General features: G+C 37.5%; 2 protein-coding genes, 1 long non-coding RNA gene and 1 pseudogene across 4 annotated transcripts; 1 reads left to right on the forward strand and 3 right to left on the reverse strand.

The window, feature by feature from the left end:
• Positions 1-1,959: 1,959 nt before the first annotated feature.
• On the reverse strand, positions 1,960-4,088 carry LOC116210151. Its single transcript, XR_004157426.1, has 2 exons — positions 3,713-4,088; positions 1,960-2,261 (listed from the first exon to the last, which is right to left on the reverse strand). It is a non-coding gene; the product is annotated as an uncharacterized LOC116210151 (long non-coding RNA).
• Positions 4,089-7,760: 3,672 nt separating this feature from the next.
• Positions 7,761-11,459, reverse strand: LOC116212074 (annotated as a pseudogene).
• Positions 11,460-12,701: 1,242 nt separating this feature from the next.
• LOC116211260 (probable 28S rRNA (cytosine-C(5))-methyltransferase) lies at positions 12,702-17,116 on the forward strand. Of its 2 annotated transcripts, none has more exons than XM_031545553.1 (9): positions 12,702-12,911; positions 13,357-13,501; positions 14,080-14,170; positions 14,296-14,496; positions 14,611-14,846; positions 14,934-15,065; positions 15,498-15,565; positions 15,647-15,708; positions 16,810-17,116. In XM_031545553.1, the coding sequence occupies exons 1-9, from the start codon at positions 12,790-12,792 to the stop codon at positions 16,941-16,943; spliced, it is 1,191 nt and encodes a 396-aa protein (XP_031401413.1). In that variant the 5' UTR covers positions 12,702-12,789; the 3' UTR covers positions 16,944-17,116. The 2 variants fall into 2 exon arrangements, with proteins under 2 accessions (XP_031401413.1, XP_031401412.1); XM_031545552.1 differs by having other exon boundaries at positions 14,296-14,492; positions 14,601-14,846.
• A 44-nt stretch (positions 17,117-17,160) lies between these two features.
• Positions 17,161-20,526, reverse strand: LOC116211261. The gene is made up of 5 exons (XM_031545555.1): positions 20,106-20,526; positions 19,628-19,724; positions 18,765-19,032; positions 17,931-18,075; positions 17,161-17,452 (listed from the first exon to the last, which is right to left on the reverse strand). The coding sequence occupies exons 2-5, from the start codon at positions 19,712-19,714 to the stop codon at positions 17,374-17,376; spliced, it is 579 nt and encodes a 192-aa protein (XP_031401415.1). The 5' UTR covers positions 19,715-19,724; positions 20,106-20,526; the 3' UTR covers positions 17,161-17,373.
• Between the last annotated feature and the right edge of the window lie 1,315 nt (positions 20,527-21,841).

The raw sequence follows: 21,841 nt of genomic DNA on the forward strand, positions 1-21,841 counted from the left end.
CGCATTATATTGACCAAAGAGTGCGAGAAAAAAGAGGAGATAGAGGGAAAAGGAATGGCAAATTGATGAAAGTTATTTCATTCGATTTTCCTTTTTTTTTTTCCCTTCTATGTCATTTGAGATTTGGAAGTTTAATGGATTTCCACTCATTCAAGTTTGATTCAGATTGTTTCACTAAGATGTAAAACTCTCTTTCAATCGTAAATTTTCTTTATTCACAATAATCAAATTCAAGATCTTATATAAAGAAAAGAGGTGCCAGATCACCTCAAATAATGCATTTATGTTTTTGGAATTATTTATATTCAAACAATTATTCTCGTTAATTGACATGTTTGTGGTATCAATTTTCGGACAGATCAAATGTTTAGACTAATTTTTCATGACTACCTTCTCTTAAATTGTGTGTGTATATACACAATAAGGATATTCAATATTTATCACAGCGGTTGTGCGACTTCCTTCTGTATCAAAATTGATCACGTCTCATGCTAATTTTGTACAGATGATTTGCATCAGGCTGGGGACCTATTTACCTCGGTTAGATGGGTTTAATTAGGTTTACTATCCAAATCTTTAATATATACATCACACAGCAGTGTTTACTATCTAAATTTTTAATCTTGCCTATAGACCTAGAGATTGCAGGTTCCAATGAAACTACCCGTACTCTTTATTAGTTATTTAAATTTTTCTTTCATTATACTAGAGTTTTGGCCTCTTTTATAACCGAAAAAAATTGTAATAATAGTGTGTCTCTATTATTGTTGCAACTACACTACTTTGCGGTTAATGGTTGAATATATTATCTCATGGAAAACAAGTTTTTTTTTTTTGGCGAGACACTACAATATTGATTGAAACTGACTACGGTTATAAAGTCAAATTATATCTCGCCTATTCATAAAAAAGAATATACCTCATCATAAAGTGCTTTTAGTGGATTCTAAATCCCTTAATACTATAAGTAAAATTCTTTAACCATCAGAGAAAAAAATATAATTTATTTATCAAGAATTAATTACAGGAAAAATATGGAGGATTCATAACACGAGCAGGAATCCAAAAAATTAACCTCGCCTTGCATTTGTAACAGGACAATTAATTACAATTCTTAATGTAAGACAAATCACTGATTAAATTAATTAATTCACTCTCTTCTTAATGGATGAAGACTTCACGTTTATATCCTTAATCCTCTTCATCCTTCTGCTACTTAGCGATAAGGGAACGAACCCATAACCCTTCATGACCTGATTATCCGCAAAACCGAATAAAACTAACTAGGAAGCGATTGGTCTCTCTGATTTATTTATTTATTCAGTAATTATGATTTTTGATAATTGAAATATTAATAGATGTTACTACATTAAAATAAAATTAATTTATCTCATATATAGAGTTATATTTGGTAGTAGGGAATTGAATGGAAACAAATCAACGTCTTTCCTTCTACCCCATTTTATTATTTCATTTCATTACACTTGTAAAATTTGAAATTGATAATGGAATGAGTTTTCTTCTTCAAAAAGCTCAAAAATGTTAATTTTACCAATATTCAACTAACTTATATACAACAATATGAAAAAAAAATAAGAGTAAGGAAGGCCATATCCGATAATTATAAAGTCTCAAATTTCGTATATTCCATATACTATAAAAGTTCTAAAAATACGAATGTCTTTCCACTATCTCCTATTCGACTCTCCTTCATGGAAGTCTTTGAATTAATTAGTCGTTGAAATTAATTAATTATGATATAGAATAAATAAAGTATAAAATGTGGGAATTTCATTTCGATACTGTTGAACTCCCTTAAGTTCTCTTGATTCCTTAAATACTAGAAACTTATCCATCCATACCACAGTTTAACCCGCGCAATACCAGATTCCAGCTCTAATGTTTTTTCCAAGATGCTCAAGGATGGATTAATTTGGAAGAGGAAAAAAAAATTAAGGGTAAGAAAAATAAGAAGTAAGAATTGTGAATAAGGGGTACTATTGTCTTATCAATTGCACCTTACATACAAGGTGGTAGTTACAAAGTAAGAAGTATGAAAAATAAAATTCTTCTTTCTTCATCCTTTTTCTTCTTGTCGATGAACATGACAAAGAGAGAGTTGAGATGAGCTTCCCAACTAAAATTTATGACACCGAGTTATAAAGAGGACAACCACAACAACATCCAAGGCTCCTTACTAATGCTCTGATGGTCGAGGCTGTCGAGGTCTTGCTCCATCCTCTGCTACTGCCGCCAAGGCCCTGCAATTAGCTCTCTCGATTCTCAAACACACATTATTCTCTTAAAAATTCAAATTCATTATTTTTCCAGAACAAAAAACTTAATTAATAACAATTTGAATATCTACTGGTTCTAATTCTCTATATTGAACTAAAAATCTCAAATTTATATGCTAGCTAGCTAATTGTTCCAAGAAAATCCCCATCTTACGGTTTCCATATCTTTTTTTTTTGTTGCTCTGATTGCTTTTTCCCTCCTCTCATTTCCCGTAGAATTGTCCATACAATTCAGAATCTTGCATCTACCTGCCTCTCTACCAGTCCCTCCTTCCGATTTGTTTGGGTTTGGTTTGGAGCTCCGGATATGATTAATCAATCTTGAATAATATTCAGGGTTCTCTTCTCTCTCTTTGCATGTTTATGATTGATCTCGCCAACAATTAATCAAAGGTATGATGATTAGAATTCCCCTTTCCCTTCCCCTTATGTAGATTAGATTTCTCATAGGTGTGCTGATTATTTTAGTAATTTTTACGAATTTCTTTTTTTTTTTTTTTATAAATATGACTATATATATCCTATATTTTCATCTCTTGATTTTCTTTCCTTGCCTTTTAGATGAAGTGGTGTCCTTTTGTCGAATTAGGCATTTAATCATATTCCACATCAGCAAAATTAACAGTTAGAGTGGCGGAAGGACGAAAAGAGAAAAGTTATAAAAGATAAAGGACAAAAATAGAAATATGATGAAAATAGAAAAAGTGATTAAACCTACCGGACTAAAAGTATACTTTTCCCATCCCATTACTTAAGATCAAGACTGTATACGTATTTTATATATTTTTAGTTTATCATTCACTCATCATAATTTGATTATACATATTTTCGCCCATGCATGTTCTCGTCGACACTCATTCTTGCTCTCGAACGAGCTAAATTTGTTTCGATATTAAACCGAACCGAATTGCATTGATTAAACCAAATAAAAAATAATTTAATTACTTAAAGGAAAAAAGAAACAATCGAACAAGAATATAGTGTGAAGAACATGGGGAGGAGTCGGACAGTGGTTTTTTGAGCTTGTCTATAAGCACAGTGTTCTTCAAACCAAAAGTTTGACTGATCAACTTCAACATCTAACCCAAATCCAAAGTCCAACAAAGCCAATACAACACGTCTAATGCATATTATCCAACCCGACAAAATAAATGGTTAATATCAACCAATCCGTATTCGAGAATGACTTCTTCACCACTCGAACTCTCTTCTCATTTTCATAATCAGCTAATCAATTCACAATCAATCAAACATTGAAAGTGGAGGTAAGGGAAATCGTGAAGGTAGAGAGAAATCAATCAGCTACAGTAAGTGAAAATTCGACCAACGACACACTACCAACTAATAAATAAGCTAATCAACAATGGAATGATTATTAAAGAGAGTTAGGGAAATAGGGAACAGTAGCAGCTCACCGCCTGGGAGGGGAGGGAGTATCAGCAGCAGCAGCTGACCTCGAGCTCGAGTGGGGGCAGATCGATTTACTCAGGCAAGGCAGACAGCAGCGGCGGCTTGGCGCCCCGACCGACAAGCAGAGAGCGTGAAGAACAAGGGGCTTTTGGTGCCCCTTCGGTACAAGGGGACGAGTCGAACTCGGAGCTGAAGGCAGAACCGGAAAGGGAGGGCAGTCTCGGGCCGGTGACGAGATTGATTCTTGTTCAATTGTCGACGAGATTGATTCTTGTTCACTTGTCGACGAGATTGATTCTTCTTATTCACACTTAATTCTCGTTCAATTGGAGAAGAGGAATAGAAGACGACGTTGTACGGTGTTTCTGTTTTGTTTCTTTTTTAAATAATTAAATTATTTTTTATTTGGTTGAACTAGTGCAATTCAGTTTGGTTTATTATCGAAATGGATACAGCCCGTTCACGAACGAAGCGGAGTGTCGATGAGAAAATGCGTGACCAAAAAGTATGGATAATCAAACTATGAGGAATAAATCTTAAACTAAAAATATCTAAGACACGTGCACGGTAATGGTTTTAAGTAAGAGGATCTGACGGTTAGCAATAAGACAATCGTGATGGTTATTTTTGCTTGCCAACCGCCGTAGAATCCTCAATTCATGAATAACAGAATAATTCCTCCTAATTGACCAAAAAAAAGAAAACCAGAAATGCCCACCTAATTACCAAGATAATAAATGATCAAGTTGGCAATTTCATCGTGGACAAACGATCGGAACCTTAACATGGAAATGTTTGTGGCAATCCTGAAGGTTTGAATACGAGAAATTTTCAGGAAATTATGAGAGAAAATAAAATGTAGTATCACCAACTTGTCAAAAACAGCACATGTTGGAAAACCAAATGTAAATTGCCAGGAAATTATTAATCCGCGTAAACATGTTTTTGAAAAAGAGATCTATTGATGTATCAAGATAGGGTGTATCGCAGCGGCGCACATATCGCCTTGTGACCAAGAAGTCCTATGATTGATATCCAATGGGACTATCTATGCACCTTTATTAGATATTTAAGACTTTTATTTCATTGTATTAGATCCATTGGCTTCCTTTGCAATAAAAAAAAATCTATTGTTCTTTGCATATATGGGAACATATTTTTTTGACTATTTTCATATATACCTCCTTTCTTGATATTTCAACTGTACGGAACCGGACATATTTTAAAAGCGATGCGAAGACTACGAATATCTTTAAAATTGAAACTACGCAACGCTACTAAATGAGTAAATAGATCGATAGCATAAGTCTCCATTGAATACTGAGAACTGCAAAATGGGTTTTTGAAGACAGTCATCCTTGATGTCATCCTCAATAGATGTTGGAAATTATCCAATGTGGTTCATCTCTCAGCACTCCAGAAATATCCAGATTTAACGAAAATAAATGTTTAGGAAATGCAAACAGTAGATGAGAATCCCGTTTTTGCAAACTTTTGAAACTAAGTATTTTATGGCAACATTTGAATGGTTTGATAGTTGTCTAATTTGTCAACAGCATTGTTACTGATTGTGCAATTAACCCATCTTTTCATTTATGCTAGACAATAAACCCAATCTACGTAAGAAATTTATAACTCAAATATCATTTTATTTTATTAATTAATTCAAGCAAATTAATTGCACTGATTAGAGTCCTAACTGATATATACTTTTTAATAAAATCATATTGACTGAATTGTTTATGCTGTAAATATTCATCTACTCTTAAATAATAAAGCCAAAAAATTCTATAACTTAGGGAAAGAAATAGAAAAGGAGAGAGGGATGCGCATTATATTGACCAAAGAGTGCGAGAAAAAAGAGGAGATAGAGGGAAAAGGAGTGGCAAATTGATGAAAGTTATTTCATTCGATTTTCCTTCTTTTTTTTTTTCCCTTCTATGTCATTTGAGATTGGAAAGTTTAATGGATTTCCACTCATTCAAGTTTGATTTAGATTGTTTCACTAAGATGTAAAACTCTCTTTCAATGGTAAATTTTCTTTATTCACAATAATTGAATTCAAGATCTTATTTAAAGAAAAGAGGTGCCAGATCACCTCAAATAATGCATTTATATTTTTGGAATTATTTATATTCAAACAATTATTCTCGTTAATTGACATGTTTGTGGTATCAATTTTCGGACGGACCAAATGTTTAGACTAATATTTCATACTACCTTCTCTTAAATTGTGTGTGTATATACGCAATAAGGATATTCAATATTTATCACAACGGTTGTGCGACTTCCCTCCATATCAAAATTGATCACATCTCATGCTAGTTTTGTACAGATGATTTGCATCAGGCTGGGGACCTATCTACCTCAGTTAGACGGGTTTAATTAGGTTTACTATCTAAATCTTTAATATATGCATCACACAACAGTGTTTACTATCTAAATCTTTAATCTCGCCTATAGACCTAGAGATTGAGGTTCTAGTAGAACTACCAGTGCTCTTTATTAGTTATTTAAATTTTTCTTTCATTATACTAGAGTTTTGGCCTTTTTTATAACAGAAAAAAATTGTAATAATAGTGTGTCTCTACTATTGTTGCAATTGCACTACTCTACGGTTAATGGTTGAATATATTATCTCATGGAAAACAAGTTTTTTTTTTCCGCGAGACACTACAATTTCAACATATTGATTGAAAGCCAATTACTGTTATAAAGTCAAATTATATCTCGTCTATTCATAAAAATGAATATACCTCATCATAAAGTGCTTTTAGTGAATTCTAAATCCCTGAATACTATAAGTAAAATTCTTTAACCATCAGAGAAAAAAATATAATTTATTTATCTGGAATTAATTACAGGAAAAATATGGAGGATTCATAACACGAGCAAGAATCCAAAAAATTAACCTCGCCTTGCATGTGTAACACGACAATTAATTACAATTCTTAATTTAAGACAAATCACTGATTAAATTAATTAATTCGCTCTCTTCTTAATGGATGAAGACTTCACGTTTATATCCTTAATCCTCTTCGTCCTTCTGCTACTTAGCGATAAGTGAACGAACCCATAACCCTTCATGACCTGATTATCCGCAAAACCGAATAAAACTAACTAGGAAGCGATTGGTCTCTCTGATTTATTTATTTATTCAGTAATTATGATTTTTGATAATTGAAATATTAATAGATGTTACTACATTAAAATAAAATTAATTTATCTCATATATAGAGTTATATTTGGTAGTAGGGAATTGAATGGAAACAAATCAACGTCTTTCCTTCTACCCTATTTTATTATTTCATTTCATTACACTTGTAAAATTTGAAATTGATTTTACCAATATTCAACTAACTTATATACAACAATATGAAACAAAAAAAAAAAGAATAAGGAAGGTCATATCCAACAATGATAAAGTCTCAATTTCGTATATTCCATGTACTATAAAAGTTCTAAAAATACGAATGTCTTTCCATATCTCCTATTTGACTCTCCTTCATGGAAGTCCTTGAATTAATTAGTCGTTGTAATTAATTAATTATGATATAGAATAAATAAAGTATAAAATGTGGGAATTTCATTTCGATACTGTTGAACTCCCTTAAGTTTTTTTTTCCAAGATGCTCAAGGATGGATTAATTTGGAAGAGGAAAAAAAAATTAAGGGTGACAAAAATAAGTAGTAAGAATTGTGAATAAGGGGAACTATTATCTTATCAATTGCACCTTGTATATACAAGGCGGTAGTTACAAAGTCGAACTTTCGTTTAAACAATAGCATAAGATAAGAATTTATCTTAATGAAATATGATAATTAATTATTATACTAAAAATTACAAATGAATTTTAAAAATTTTCAAGGAAAAAAAGAAGAAATTTTTGTGATTTATGAATAAATGTTAAATATTTTCATTATAAAATTGAAATACTCGATAGATTGAGCAACATCTTGACAAATATTAAATATTATATCTAATTAACTTTTCTTCACCCCTCGCAACGTGCGATCTTGTACCAAACACAGATCAGAGTTTGAACTGGTTTCTTAACTGAATGCTGTTAATCTGAGCCATAGCAAGTTCACCGGGGTGTTCGATTAGATCAGTCGAGCATAATCTGTGATGAGCTTCGACAAGATCTTGCGCCGCCAATGAAAAAGGCTACATTAGCATCTCAAGGATGTGTAAGCAAATATGAATCATCTGTGACCCCTATGCTCGTCCGATGGTCATACTCCTCGTAACTGGTGAACGAGCTGCTAGGACTGGGAAACTGGCTCGGGATATCTTCTTCCACGAGCTCCTCCAGGGACTTGTAGCTTCGCTTATCCGGAGGAATATCGTCGGATTGGCACGGCACAGAGGAATCATCATGGACTCTCGACAAGGAAGTACACCGGCGCCTGCCCTTAATGATGCTGTGTAATTTTCCCCATAGGAGATCAGGAGAAGTGGCAGATCTCATGGACAGGTGCTTGGCAGTGGAGTCCTGCGGCTTCTGCCTCGACCTCGCCCTCTGTTGCCACACGCTCAATGATCTCCTTACGTCTTGGGACACGATGGATTTCTTGAACCTCGACCCCATCTGCATCACAGGAAAGCTTTAGATAGGAACGACTTAACTCCTTTACGGAAATTTATCCATAAACGAGAACAGACTTGCGTGACAATGAGGTAGAGTGGGAATGTGACGTAGCTGCACCAGCACTGGGACGCCACCCTGGAATACATATGTTCAAAAGACAAGAAGTCATGCGGGTTATGGGATATGGACTCCTTATAAACGCCATTGCTAATTTGTTTGCGCAGATTTGGTATTTATCCAGAGGAAAACTTTACGTACCCAAATGTCAACCGAGTCACCATGAAGCTTTTACTATCCATGAAGCAGGAAGAGTTCCTAATTTCCCACTGAAAAATCACAATTTGCAGTCAGAATCACATGAACAACAGTTTTCCAAAAGCTCGGATTCGAGAAACCATGAGCAGTCTTTAAACTTACCAGTGATCAAATGAACGTTGCCATCTCAAATGCATTCTGCAAAACACAAGTAACATAAATGTAAATATGCAATTTGGCTGCTGGAACATTTTTGAGGATCGTTTCAGACAATGATCATATGTCTCTTCCCTTTTACGACCTGGAAAGATATGATTCGAATGAGGTGCAATAGAAGCCTAGGTCGCCCGAACCAAAAGAGATCATCCCTCAGCTTAAAGAAATGCTTTCCGGTAACTGGACAAGGGTCCTTTCTCTCGACAGCTAGCTTTACAACCACACGGCGGAGTTTCATACCGAGCAGCAGTATCAACTGTCACACATGCGAACGTACAGAAAAAACTCAAATCCTCCCTAAAATCTTGACAAAAAAGTGATTACTGAAAAGGGTTGTTGAGGTTGAGAGGTTACAATCGCGGGAAGGAAGGAAAGCCAAAAGTAGGTCACACTTCCTGAAAAATGTCATACTATGCTCATTAGGATTTTCGAGAATGAATGAAGGAAATTGAGATGTTAGCCCATCTCCGGAGGATTTGGCACAGGCTTACCATGAAAATCTAGAATTATGCAGAAAATGGCATAAATCCAGAGAGGCACACTGCAAAAGTTGTACCGTTGATTTGAGGAAAGAGAGATGACTATAACCTCGATCAGGATCTTGTAAGTTTCGAGAGTATGATACCTTATGCCAACTATATCCTTGAATTCTTCATCCATGCTCCGAAGCATATAGGAGTGGAAGTCATACGATAGAGGGAGCCCGTGAGTCTACAATTTCAAAGAAGGAGAAGTAGTCAAAGCAAGCAGTTGACATGAAAACCTTGCTAATCCTGTTCGAGGCAGCAGTTGTCCCGACTTTTGATTTTTGTGAAGATTTTCAAAGAAACAGAGCTTCTTCTTCTTGTAGATTGATGCAAAATTCATCAGCACATGAAACCGTCAGCTTTCCATTCTTGAGACTTTCTTGGACATAGCACTAGCAATAGAGCTAGTAATCCTTTCACTTACGCTGATGAAGCCCATTCGCAGAGCCATGTAATCAACTCGGTTTATCGAACCCCAAAATTGTCGGCTGAAGCAAAGCTGCACATAAACAAATATATAACTTCAGAAGCCCGTAGAACGAAAGAAGCCTGTATGGAATGGACCATACTGCATTACTATGTCTGCAGTGCTTGAGGACTGAAGGTCCAAAGCTACCCAACATCAAGAAAATATAATGCATACAAAAAAACTGTAAAAACGATGAGATAGCTGTTATTTCGAAATACCAGCCAAACAAGGACTCCGCGCTGATTCCATGAATGTGAGGTATGGTGGAAGATGAAACTCGAAAATCGCACCACTTTGGTCTTGCCTGTAGAATCAGTTGAAGAACCTAAACAATCAAACAGGCAAAATAAACCTGTGGCTCGTAAGCAACAAAACCAGCACGAGTAAGATGGAAAAATTATCATTGGACATAGTAAACTTAAGGACCTTGTTCCTCAAGCTTCGCCATTGACTTTGCCTGGTTTTCCCACATTCTCCAACTATATATCTGCTGAGACAATATAAGTACCAGTAATGAAGGGGGAAGAATTATTTCGGGACAATGAAGGGAGGATGGCAGATCAAGTGGAAGACTCAAACCTTGGTCAAGGCAAGGGCAATGGAGATGTGGCTGTAAGAGACATGGATGAAGGCGAGAACGAACATCAGTCGGTGAAGCTGCTTGAGAGTTTCATGCGATACAAGAGGTTCTTTGCCCTGATTGATTGAAGCAGCAGATTAGTTATTCTGAACAAGGTGTATTGTTCGTTAACCTGAGGAACGAATTACTCTCATATCCAGATATTTGCTGAACTAGAGAAGGATAACTTACATTGGGACAGTCACTGGTCTTGCCGAAGATCATATGCGCCGCCTTAGAAACTGATTCATTCCAATGACTTGGAATTTGGAGGAGAACGGTTTTTTCCAGTCTGTAAAGTTGTTTTGATTCACATGGAAAGAAGCGGCTGGTCTCGAGCGAGGACTTGATGCAAATGTTAGTCAGAATTTCTATCCAGTGACCCATAAGCAGTGACATGACCCCAAAGACCATCAGCTCTGCTCGCAAGAAAGTCGGCGATGATTAAGAAAGATGTAGTAATGAAAAGAAAGTTCAAGAGAGAGTTTCCGATCCTAAAAGTGCATCGCTTCCCTGCCTTCTTTGATCTTCTTGAGAGCAGCAAGTAGAGATCCTCTCCTGGTATCTTCTAACCACTGCGATTCGGATGTTTAATTATGAGATAAAATGCTGAGCCAAATGCCAGATCATTGTTGTTATCCAATTTTCACAGGACTGAACTCACTAGTTCTTTTATGCATTTCCCACGTGAAGATCGAGTGAATGGGGAAGAAATACAGGTGATATCTTTGGTTGCCTATCAAAATTAAACTGAAAATTTTCCCATCTCCAATTACTATATCTGAATGTCGCAAGACCAGCGCCTATTAGGATCACTCAATAACCGATATCTCCCTCGGAAGATTCCAAAATGTCAACCTATCTCACCTGTTGATTAATCAACATTGTGCTACAGAAAGAGAGAGACAGGGTGATATCCTCATACCTTTCCGGCCCATTCCATAGAGCCTTCGAAGAAGAAGCTCATAACCACTATCACAGTGATAACAGCTGCCACCAAATACGTCGGGGTTTCGGCAAGAGATCGTCCCTCCTCCATCATTGTTATCCGGAAAACGCACTCCTCTTGATTCAAACAATCTATATATGTATTGGATATTAGCAATAGAAACAATTAATGCAAAGGTTTAAGCCGGAAAACAGGCACGACGGTTCCAAGTTAACCTATTATATCTGGATTCATTTGTGCATAGAATTTACTGTTATTCTACTTCAGCCATCGGACTGGAAAGAGAATGCAAATCCATGTGTAAGCTCTTCGATATCATTTCTTTGTCCTCCAACTGAACCAAATCGCGTCATGGAAAAATGTAGATCTTAAAATGACACCTCTAACATCAAACCTGGAAACCTCTGATTCCCTAAAAATTTACACTAACATCTCTACTCAAACTGCAGCAAATTTTACTGAATCGAGATCATCAGAGAAAACAGTGTAAAACTCAACTGGGTCTTCTTACACTTTACCGAGCCTAACTCGGGCACAGGTAATTCATTCTGATCCTTGCTTCAGTTCAGGATGTCGTTCATGAGCATCGAGGAAATCGTACTGCTAGCGTCCGTTCGACGTGAGGATTTCGTTCCTTTGACATGAAGATTCCGCGAGAGAGATTTGTCAGAGACGTCGGAAAGATGGGCTGTTCCAAGAAGGAGGCGGCTCCTAGAAGTGAGTCCATGTGTTGTGATGTCTGTGCTTATCGGAGTAACTAATAACTGACTCTGACTTTGTATTCGCGGGAACAGAGGAAAGTCCAAAAGTCGTTATTGTGTGATTCCTCTTTCCATATGTCTTTCATTTTTAATTTCCCCTAATCGCTTGATCAACTAGTTCACTTAAATACCAGCTGTCCTAGATCCTCCATATCTCTAAAACCGTTCAACGAAACGAGCCATCAGAGGAACAGAGCGGATTCCGATAAGACACATTGCACTCAATTGGTTCAAAAACGGCAGGCGTAACCTTATTGACAAAGTTCTAATTACATCGGAATTAACGAAATAATGCATACGCATAAGGTGAAATGACAATGTACAAATAGTGCATGGTTAGAATGCTAATGACACACGGTGAATGCAGTTATCGATCGAATGTTAGTACAAATGCCAATTGATCACATGCATGATTACCCCCAATGCCATGGTCCCCTTAGAATTTTGATTGACTGATTTGTATTGGACATTTATTGAGAAGGACTAATGAATGAAGAACAGGACCGAGCAAAATCCTGAGGATGAGATTGGAGAAGCACTAAACGTTTGAGGACCAAATATTGACTTGTGGCGAGCTCGGGGTAAAAAAGAGAACACGTAATCATCTTTTTCGCTCTAATCATCCTCAAATTCCCCCAATTCAAAGGCTCTGCAAATCTGATTTCGTCTTCCAGTGAAAAGGATTCAAACTCCGATGGAGGCAACCGCCGAATCAGCGCTGCTGCCGTTGCCGGAGGAATTCCTCGACTTCCTCCGGGAAAACGGTCTCGACCCCTCAATCTACAGCGCCACCGAATCGGTTCCTCGCTATATAAGGTAATACTTGCTCTTCAGTGGTGCCGGCAACTGCTGACAACTGATAGCATTACCCGCCGGAAATTGAATCTGAAAATTGCCGTCGATCTGCTTCAAAAGCTTCCATCTTTGCAGATTACTGTTCTTTTACATTACATATACGAATTAATCAAAACAGAGGAAATGAATACTCTAGCCAAGTTCTAATATTCGTTACATACCCAGTGAAAGTAGCCAGATTATTAAGGAGAATAATTTAAATAATATGGAGCTGAGGGTTGCTCATCTAGCTACGTCACCAATCCATGTCGAACTTGTGGTCGTGCGAGTTTTATGTTCTACATGTACGTTTGGCACCTATGATGATATACATTGATAGGCGCGATTGATCGCCAGCTCAATTGTGATTGCCTGTTTGGCTATTCAATGGCATCTTATTTTACTTTATTTGTTTGGTTTGCTGAAGGGTGAAACCTGGGAATGAAGCTTGTCTTCAGGAGTTGGAAGCTGAAATCAAGTCTAAACCTTTAAAAGTAGAGTGGTTACCCGAGTTTTATTCGCTGCCTAACGATGTTCAGATTGCCAATACTAGTCTGTACAAGCAAGGGCAAGTAAGGAACCTCGGACTTTGTTACCTAAGGATTTGCATTTCCATCTTCTATTAGAGGGAAAAGTTTTATTCAAGCCATAAAAATCCAGCAAAGCCGCAACTTAAGATATATATATATATATATATATATATATATATATATATTTATTGCATTAGAATGTTTCATATGTGTGGGAATACTGTGAATAACTGAATTCTACCCGTCAATATCCCTCAACTTTGATTGATCTATTGTTTCAAATTGTGGCCCTTCTCTTTCTTTACAAAGAACCCAATCTTCCGGATGAAGGGAACATTTTAAAAAATACAAGCCAGCAAATCGTTGTCATGTTTCCCATGTGATCGAAGAAAATGAGTATGAATCTTAGAAGATGTTTTGTACATCAAGCCAATTCTCTCCTCTCTTAATATGCTCTTTTGAGTTGCTCTAAATCACTTGTTTGAGTTCTTCAAACCCCACCATACATGGGAATATGCATGAGATGTCTACATTCTTTGTCTCACCTTGGGTAGGTTGATAATTGGAATAGGAGACTATATGATGTGGAAAACTATATGATATGGTTGTTTTTGTTATAGATATATGGTATTGATGCTGCTTCAGGAGCTGCTGTTTCTGCATTGAACATCTCAGCAGGAGATCATGTCTTGGATCTCTGTGCTGCTCCTGGTCAGTACTCTTTGAGGCATTTTACTTGATATATACCTGTATGAGACCTCTTACGTGTTCTGTTTTGCTGACTTGTTATATTCGTTTTCGTCCTATTTCCATCCTCCCTCAATTTATATGCTCAGGTGCTAAACTCTGCATGATTTTGGACTTTCTTGGTGATTCGGGCTCTGTGACTGGTGTTGATGTATCGCAGCATCGGTTAGCAGCTTGCAGAACGCTGGTGCAGAAATATGCACTGGGAAATCGGTGCAGACTATTTGTTGCTGATGGGACAACTTTCTCTCTTGTTCCTGCCAAACATCATGATTGTATAGATAAAGCATGTAATCCACCTGAGACTCCAAGTAAATTTATTACTCTTTTTCTATAAGCTACTTGTTGAGGATCAGAACTAAAGTCTATACTGCTATTATCTTGTCTGGTCTAGCATCATGCAGGTGAGTCTACATGTGAAGAAAAGGTTGATGTGTTTGGGGAATGGACAGCTAGAAGACCCTGGAAAGAAAGGAAAAGAGCCGCAAGACAGAGAAAGTTAGGTTCTGCAATGATTGGCTCCGTTCAACCTCCAGAAATTATTTTCTATGGGCAGAACTCTGGAGTAGTTGGGCTCTCCAAAGATGAATTATACCAGTCTGTGCAAAACAGTGATGTTTCTGACTTTGGCTATGATAAGGTTAACTGCGAACTTTTTTCCTTCTGAGATTTTGTTGTTTGAGCCTCTTGAGCATAGAAGATACTGACCCTTGGGGCTGCAATTCAGGTTCTTGTTGATGCGGAATGCACTCATGATGGTTCAGTTAGGCACATACAGAAGTTTGAACAGTGGGGCTGGGAAACTCTTCAACAGCGTGTTATGAATGCAGAAAGAACAGATAGCTTGACCCTTCTCCAGGTAATTACTTTGATAGCCACATCATGCATGATTCATGCTTTTGCCGATGAGTGTATTTCATTTACGAATCTAAATCACTTATATTTATTCCTCTTTCTTTTCTTTTCTGATCAGTTAGTGAATATAGAAATAGTTTTGAACATCCAAAAGTGTCTTTTGGGTTTCAGTTTCATTCATTTTCATCTTGGTTTTGTCTTAGTTTGATAGGGTATCAAATATATTTCCCAGTACATGGACTGCTCTTGACTCCTTTAATTGGCGCAATGTGGTTGCAATTTGATCTCCACATTTTCCTGCTCCCATTAAAATTGCATTTTCATGTATGTTGCAATCATGGGAACGTGGCTTCTGTTTAACCATATGTAATTTAGAAGCCCTTCACGATAGTCTATCAAGTCTTTTCTGTGTATAAATGTCCACCCTGTGTTGCAGCTGAAGCTTTTGACCAATGGCTTTAGGCTGCTAAAAGTTGGTGGATCGCTCGTCTACAGCACCTGCAGGTACTCAGTTCTGTGTGTTAGTCGTAAGACCCTATATGGAAATTATACATGCACTCTAACTGCTTTCTCTGCTATTTTCAGTTTGACGGTTGCACAGAATGAAGACATAGTTGAGCGCTTCCTCCAAGAAAATGCTTCTGCTGGTGAGATCCGTTTATGCTAAAATTCTCGATGATTTCCTTCATGTTCGAAGCATTCTAAGGTTTGGTTGAACAATGTGGTAAGCATTTGGTCAACATCTAAGGGAATATTTTGAAAGAATTTCCAAAAAACTGTTTGTAGTGATTAAAAATTAGTTTTAAGTTCTCGTCGGTTCTTTTTGGCATATACGTGTATATATGTTGTGTTTTCAATAGTTATAGGAGACCAACATCAGAGGCTGGGGCAATTGACTCATGTTGAAAAATTGTTCTTTTTGGCATATCCGTATATATATTGTGTTTTTTTTTTAAACGATGAAAGGATAATAACTTCTATGCAAAAAAACACCGAGAAGATGCAAATACAAGGTTAAACAACCAAATGTACAAAAACAAAAGCAAATTTAGATATTTGTTATATCTTTTTTTTTTTTTCTAATGCTCGTATGTTTTACAAACAATTTTTGCCAGTGCTTTTCAAAATAGTTCTTCAGAAAGAAATCAGAAAGTAGTTTTCTGCTTTAACAAACAGAAAACTGTTCATCCAAAGCGCTCCTAACTGGTTTTGTTTGGATGGTTTTTGGCGACGAGGAGGAAAAGAGAGGAGAGTTGGGGAGGGAGGGAAGGAAAGGGATGATAGAACAAAAATGCTTATCATTTCGATGAATTTCCATTTAAATGAATTGTGCTATCAATATATGGAGTGATTTAGTACCGTGGTGTCACGATTATTGATTTCCTGAGTTCGCTTGAGGGTAAATGGCTACCAATGATAGCACAAAGTCATTTGAAGTGACTGATAAAAGTATGCCATGCCTACAGTGAGGTGACAATTGATACGGAGGAATAGAAAAGATGAAATTGCATTCGCCATTTGTTAGGGAAATGCAATCGCCATTTGTTAGGGAATGAAATTGCCATTTTGCACACCGATCACATAATGAGATACTTTCATTGCTACCGGCAAGAGAGGTGAACCTACGGGGTTTCTCACGAAGCATGAAGCCTTTCAAAGACGGCGTGCTCGCCACTGTGGTTGCAGCTTTTATAGTCATTTTGCATGCCTTCTAATCTCCATTGACTGGTTCTAATGTTTTGTTTCAGTTCTACAAGAGGTCGATGCTGCCAAGAGTTGGCCCTGCAGATGCGGACGTATACCGAAAACTCTACGATTTGATCCTTCAACGTCACAAACTAGTGGGCTTTTTGTGGCCAAGTTCACGAAATTGGCTCTGTAACTGCCAGGCCGCAGCTAGATTCCAACGAACATTAGTGATCCCTTCTCATACCCAACATCCGCCTCCTATCTCACAATTTTGAAGCGCTTGATCATTCAAGTCATCTTTGTGTTTGTAACATTATAAAAAAAAAAAAAACTTTGGAGTATGTAACGGTCTTCCTCTCTTCGTTTTTTCTTGGTTTTCAAGGAGAGAAAAGGGATCTAATACTTCCTCATGTACGAGAAGTGGTTTCAACGGTTAATTTGTGTTCAGAAATGAATTTTGGTAACAGATATGGCATTTCCAATCTCTAGAGAACACAGCTCAACAAAATATCTATACTTTCAACCCTCCCATTTCTTAATACAACTAGGCCCAGCAATTGATATATTCCTTCACAGTAGTTGGAAACCATCGCAACAAAAAGTATAAAGATCAGCCGTTTCTATCAGATGTGAATGCTTGAACCCCGATTCTTCATTCTCCAGAGATTTTCCGTAAGAGAATCATCCCTTGAAGCCTTCTCCCTGAAACATGAATATAATGGGTAGATACAAATGGAATGGGCAGGTGCAGAGACGGCAAATAAGAAATTATCGCTGGTGTGTTGCTTCTTGTTGACAAAAAGTTTATTTTCATCAACAATTAAAGATAGCTGCCTGAAACAAAATTGACATTTCTCAATTGTTCGATCAATAATCATTTAAGTCCCATCCCTAAGCTGCACATATCTGCAAAGAAGCCCTTCTACGTTTCTATTTTTTCATACTATCACTTTCCGGAGTTCTTCACATGGATATCAATGCAAAAGTTCTTCCAATCATTGAAGAGATGTGAAACAGAAAGAAATCATGGCAGTTTCTCGCAAATAGATGCAGAAGACAAACAACAAAGGTTACTGCTATCAAACGCTCAGGGGAAAATTCTATGACAGAAGAGAAACACACCATACTGGTGAAAGCAATAGATTATAATAGCCGTCAAGCGTAGTTGATGAACACTTACTTTGGCTTGTCCTTCAAAGTCACGAGAGATCGTAAGACATCTGGGCTGATCTTATCCGAAAGGGCACCCTTCTCTGAGAGACTCAAGGACATATCCTTAATATAGCTTTGTAGTTTGTTGTATTCAAAGTCCAGATGTGGCTCATCTGTATACTCAGAAATATGACAGAGGAGATCAGAGAAAATGCTAATAAAAAAACCTAGAAAACCCTAGAGGCCGTGTCAAACTGATCACCATGATGAACATCAAAAGCTTCAGCAAACATTGTAATGTCAAGTCCATTATGAAAGGATCAACCGCCACGACAAACTGGAATATATTGCAATTATTCGCATTTCAAGTCAGTTTTCAATGCTTCACACCAAACGTGACTTAAGAGTCTTGAATATAATAAGGCAACAGCAAAATTAACACAATTTCAAAGAGTGGATAGATGCAAGCCATAACAAAAATCCAATGCCTAACTATCAAGACATAAACTGTTTCCTCTACAAACAATGAGGGTCTAAGAAAAGCTCAAAGGTACAACCTATAGAAGTCCCATTGAGTGACTGCAATTACAAGACATTTAAGGAATTAGTTATTCCAATGGATACAAAGATATTGCAATATAAAGGAATGACAGCACTCTACAATTTGGAACCAGTTTATATGATTATTCCATAATCCTCCTCAACGAACATGGCCTAGGACTAACAGTTTCACCTATGTGTTAGCATAACAGCTACAAGTTATGATTTAAACATCTGAAGGAATGGAAAAAGGGGAATTTCTAGGCCAGCAACCTTCACTAAACAGAAAACATAAATTAAAAGAAAATGAGGGAAAGAAGACCTTCTTCCAAGATTTTGTGAGCAGCATGAAATGGGATCCTTGCAAAGAGATCTGTTCCTGGGAACATCATCCAAGTGTGCTCATTTGCGTCATGATTCCCACACGTCCTGCACACCTCCTGCACCAAAGGCCTAGACCCCGGCTCACCGATATCCTTCATCATCGACTCAAAAGGAGATAGAACACTAGTTTTTGTTGTCCTTGCCCGTCTTCTTAATGCGCTTTGAGCTTGCCGGTTTCCTTCCTTTAATATACCGATTTCATGTTGCTGCATTGGAATCCATGTTAATTAAACATAAACTGTTTATGGTAGGAGCCAAGATAGGGAAAAGAAAAGAGAAACACTTGACGGTTAAATTTGTTGGAAGGTGCCCAGATCTTGGGCCAAAAGAAAAAAAAGAAAATGCATGATGTGCCTAATAACCAAGAACCCTACTCCACGATCATGACTTGCTCAATTTAGAAAACAGGGATTGCCATTGACAATGGACCAAAAGGCTAAGATTATGCACCAAGCAACACACTGTTTGCCACAAATGCATCATCGATCTATCAATTTCGCGGTGGAACAGCATTAAGAATCCATGGGTAAAGGAAAGACTAATAACAAGTATAGGCAACTCAGTCAAACGAGCTCAACATCATGTCGCATAGAGAATCCATACAATGATCCCAGGAAACCACAAAAAGTAAAGTCTTCTATGTCTAACTGTTCGTTCACAGAAAAGGGTCAGTTTTTCTTATTTCTTGCAATAACAGCTCTTCAAATAGGATGGGGAACTAAACATTCCCAAATTCTAAGTCGTCTGCAGCAACAAAAAGAGCACAAGACTCGTATCTACAGCCATGGTTTTGTTACCTACCTGTGCCTTAGCTAAAAGTAATCTCTCGGCTTCCAGTTCATGCTCAAACAAAAGGTCTCGGTATTGCCTTTCGATCTCCTCCTCCATGTCTTCACTTCTGGCAGTACAAGTAAGAGGAACCATAGTAAGTATCATAGGAAGCGCGACCGCATAAATTTCGAGAATCAAAACAGGATGAACAATACGAAACTAGGGGACCAGTTAAGAGAGTGTTTGAAAGTTTTGAAGCCGGACCCTACCGTGTTGTTACTGTCTCTCCTTCAATGTTAGCAAGAAATTGAGTAAAACAACAGACAATGAAAAAATCATATCTTTCCTCTGCAGCTCGTACATACTAATAAGACAATTCCCTTTCCCACAAAGAACTCATCGACCCGGCTCCAAAAAACTGAAAATCCCCAAACTTCATTCAAAATTGACACAGAAATCCGAGAAGGCCAAGCCAAAGAGAGACGAGTACCTAAATTGGGCGAATTACCTGTCTAGGGATTCTGGTGTAATTCAGGAAATTGGGGGCAATTTCTCGACTATCTTTGGAGTAGCAGCAGCTTGAGCTGTCAGGGAGGAATTCGAAGGTTGGGGCAACAGATGGTCGAGAAGGAGCGGGGGGCTGGAAAAGGAGCTGGTCGCGGTGGGCCTGGAGCAGTAGCTGGTGGCGGTGGAGCAGGAAGGAACAGGAGCTGGTCGGCGGTCGCTATGGAGCGGGAGGGAGCAGTACGTTGCTGTGGAGGAAGAGCAGCAACGATCGCCAGCGCCGGTCAGGGATAGTCTGACCAGAGAGTGAGGATGCCACGCGGCGAGAGATGAGAGGCTGAGAGGGTCAGGTGGGGAAAAGGAAGGGAAGCACGTTAAGGAGACACGTGCCGTCAAAGGTTTCCATGGAGGGGACTCGATTGATCCGATATCATATTAACTGAAGATTGCCAGCAGCCCTAGGAGGGGCAATAAATAGGTATCGTTCGAAAACTTTGGCATCGATGACTGCAAAAGAATTTTCTGAAATTTGATTGAAATGGGCAGCTTAGAATCAAATTGTGCTTTCAGAGTGACACAAATGAGAACGTCTTATTCCAATGAAGGGAAAATGTGAACGAGATCGAGGCGAAGTTTATTATCGAAGCAGCTAACCATTAGCGACTCTTTTTAGGTTAAACATCTCGGTATCTTCAGTTAAGTTCATTATTAGCCTGTCTATTTAATGTACATCATCATTAGGCCATCCATTAGTTGTGCTTTTGTTTTTTCACTTGGTTGTATATGTGTGGGCACCTTCTTGGTGCTTTGAAGTAATTAAGGTGCGTTTGATTTTAGAGTTAAGTGAGTTGAGTTTTGATTTTAATTGAATTGTCATAATTGTGTTATTGAATTATGAAAAAAAGTATGAAAAAGTAATGAATAGTTGAGAGAAATTAATGATTGTATTGTTGAATTGTGGAAAAAAATAATGGATAATTGAGAGAATTGAATTTTAAGCAACAAGGGAAATAGTTCGTGAAACTGGATGAATAGACATAAATTTGTGCAAGAAAACCTTATTAATATGGAGCACATGCAATATCATTTTAGTAGGATTTTGGGCTCAAAATACATGGGACAACAAGTGTAGCTTTGAAGCTCCTTCTATTATGTAACACATGGCTTGCTAGCTATAGAAGACATGAATGACTGCAGACAATTGAAGAAGGTATGAGTTGCTGATGCATATGAGCCTCTTAGGAACAAGGACTATCAAGTCTTCTGGAATGATTTTAGATGTTGTCCTAGCCACATCCCTATCCTTTATTGGTTATTTACAATTCTTGATAGGCTAAATGGTATAGTAAGATTGTTGAATCTGAATGGAGGTTTAAGTTTAGAGGAATGTAATCTTTGCATGTTTATGATTGAGATTAGGGATCATTTTCTCCTCTTGTCTGATTTATATAGATGTGGAATGATGCTCTGCTGAAGTCAGATGTAGTTATAATGTTTCGGATCGCAAGAGCTCCATTTAACTAGCACAAATTGGAGGGAGAGGACGTTAGACACTAGAATGTGCTCAAGCTCGATCACAAAATCCACTTGCACTTTATTTGAAAGAAAGGTAAACTCCATAACCACAATATTTTTACCAGACTAGTTTGTGAAAGATATTATTATATGTGAGAATGTCAAGCGTGTGATAGCTATAGTTCATTCAACTCTTGAACTAAACTTTGAACTGCAGTTTCAGGT

Source organism: Punica granatum, chromosome 6, assembly GCF_007655135.1.
Source record: "Punica granatum isolate Tunisia-2019 chromosome 6, ASM765513v2, whole genome shotgun sequence".
Taxonomy (NCBI): domain Eukaryota; kingdom Viridiplantae; phylum Streptophyta; class Magnoliopsida; order Myrtales; family Lythraceae; genus Punica; species Punica granatum.

Bases quoted from the DNA above. Each gene is read 5' to 3' on its own strand.
- LOC116211260 (XM_031545552.1), top strand. From the start codon at position 12,790: ATGGAGGCAACCGCCGAATCAGCGCTGCTGCCGTTGCCGGAGGAATTC. The intron at 14,493-14,600 runs GCATGTAATCCA...TGTCTGGTCTAG, and splicing joins ATCATGATTGTATAGATAAA to CATCATGCAGGTGAGTCTAC. The intron at 14,847-14,933 runs GTTAACTGCGAA...GCTGCAATTCAG, and splicing joins CTGACTTTGGCTATGATAAG to GTTCTTGTTGATGCGGAATG.
- LOC116211261 (XM_031545555.1), bottom strand. From the start codon at position 19,714: ATGGAGGAGGAGATCGAAAGGCAATACCGAGACCTTTTGTTTGAGCAT. The intron at 18,076-18,764 runs GTCTTCTTTCCC...CTGAGTATACAG, and splicing joins TCACAAAATCTTGGAAGAAG to ATGAGCCACATCTGGACTTT. The intron at 17,453-17,930 runs GTAAGTGTTCAT...TTCATGTTTCAG, and splicing joins ACTTTGAAGGACAAGCCAAA to GGAGAAGGCTTCAAGGGATG.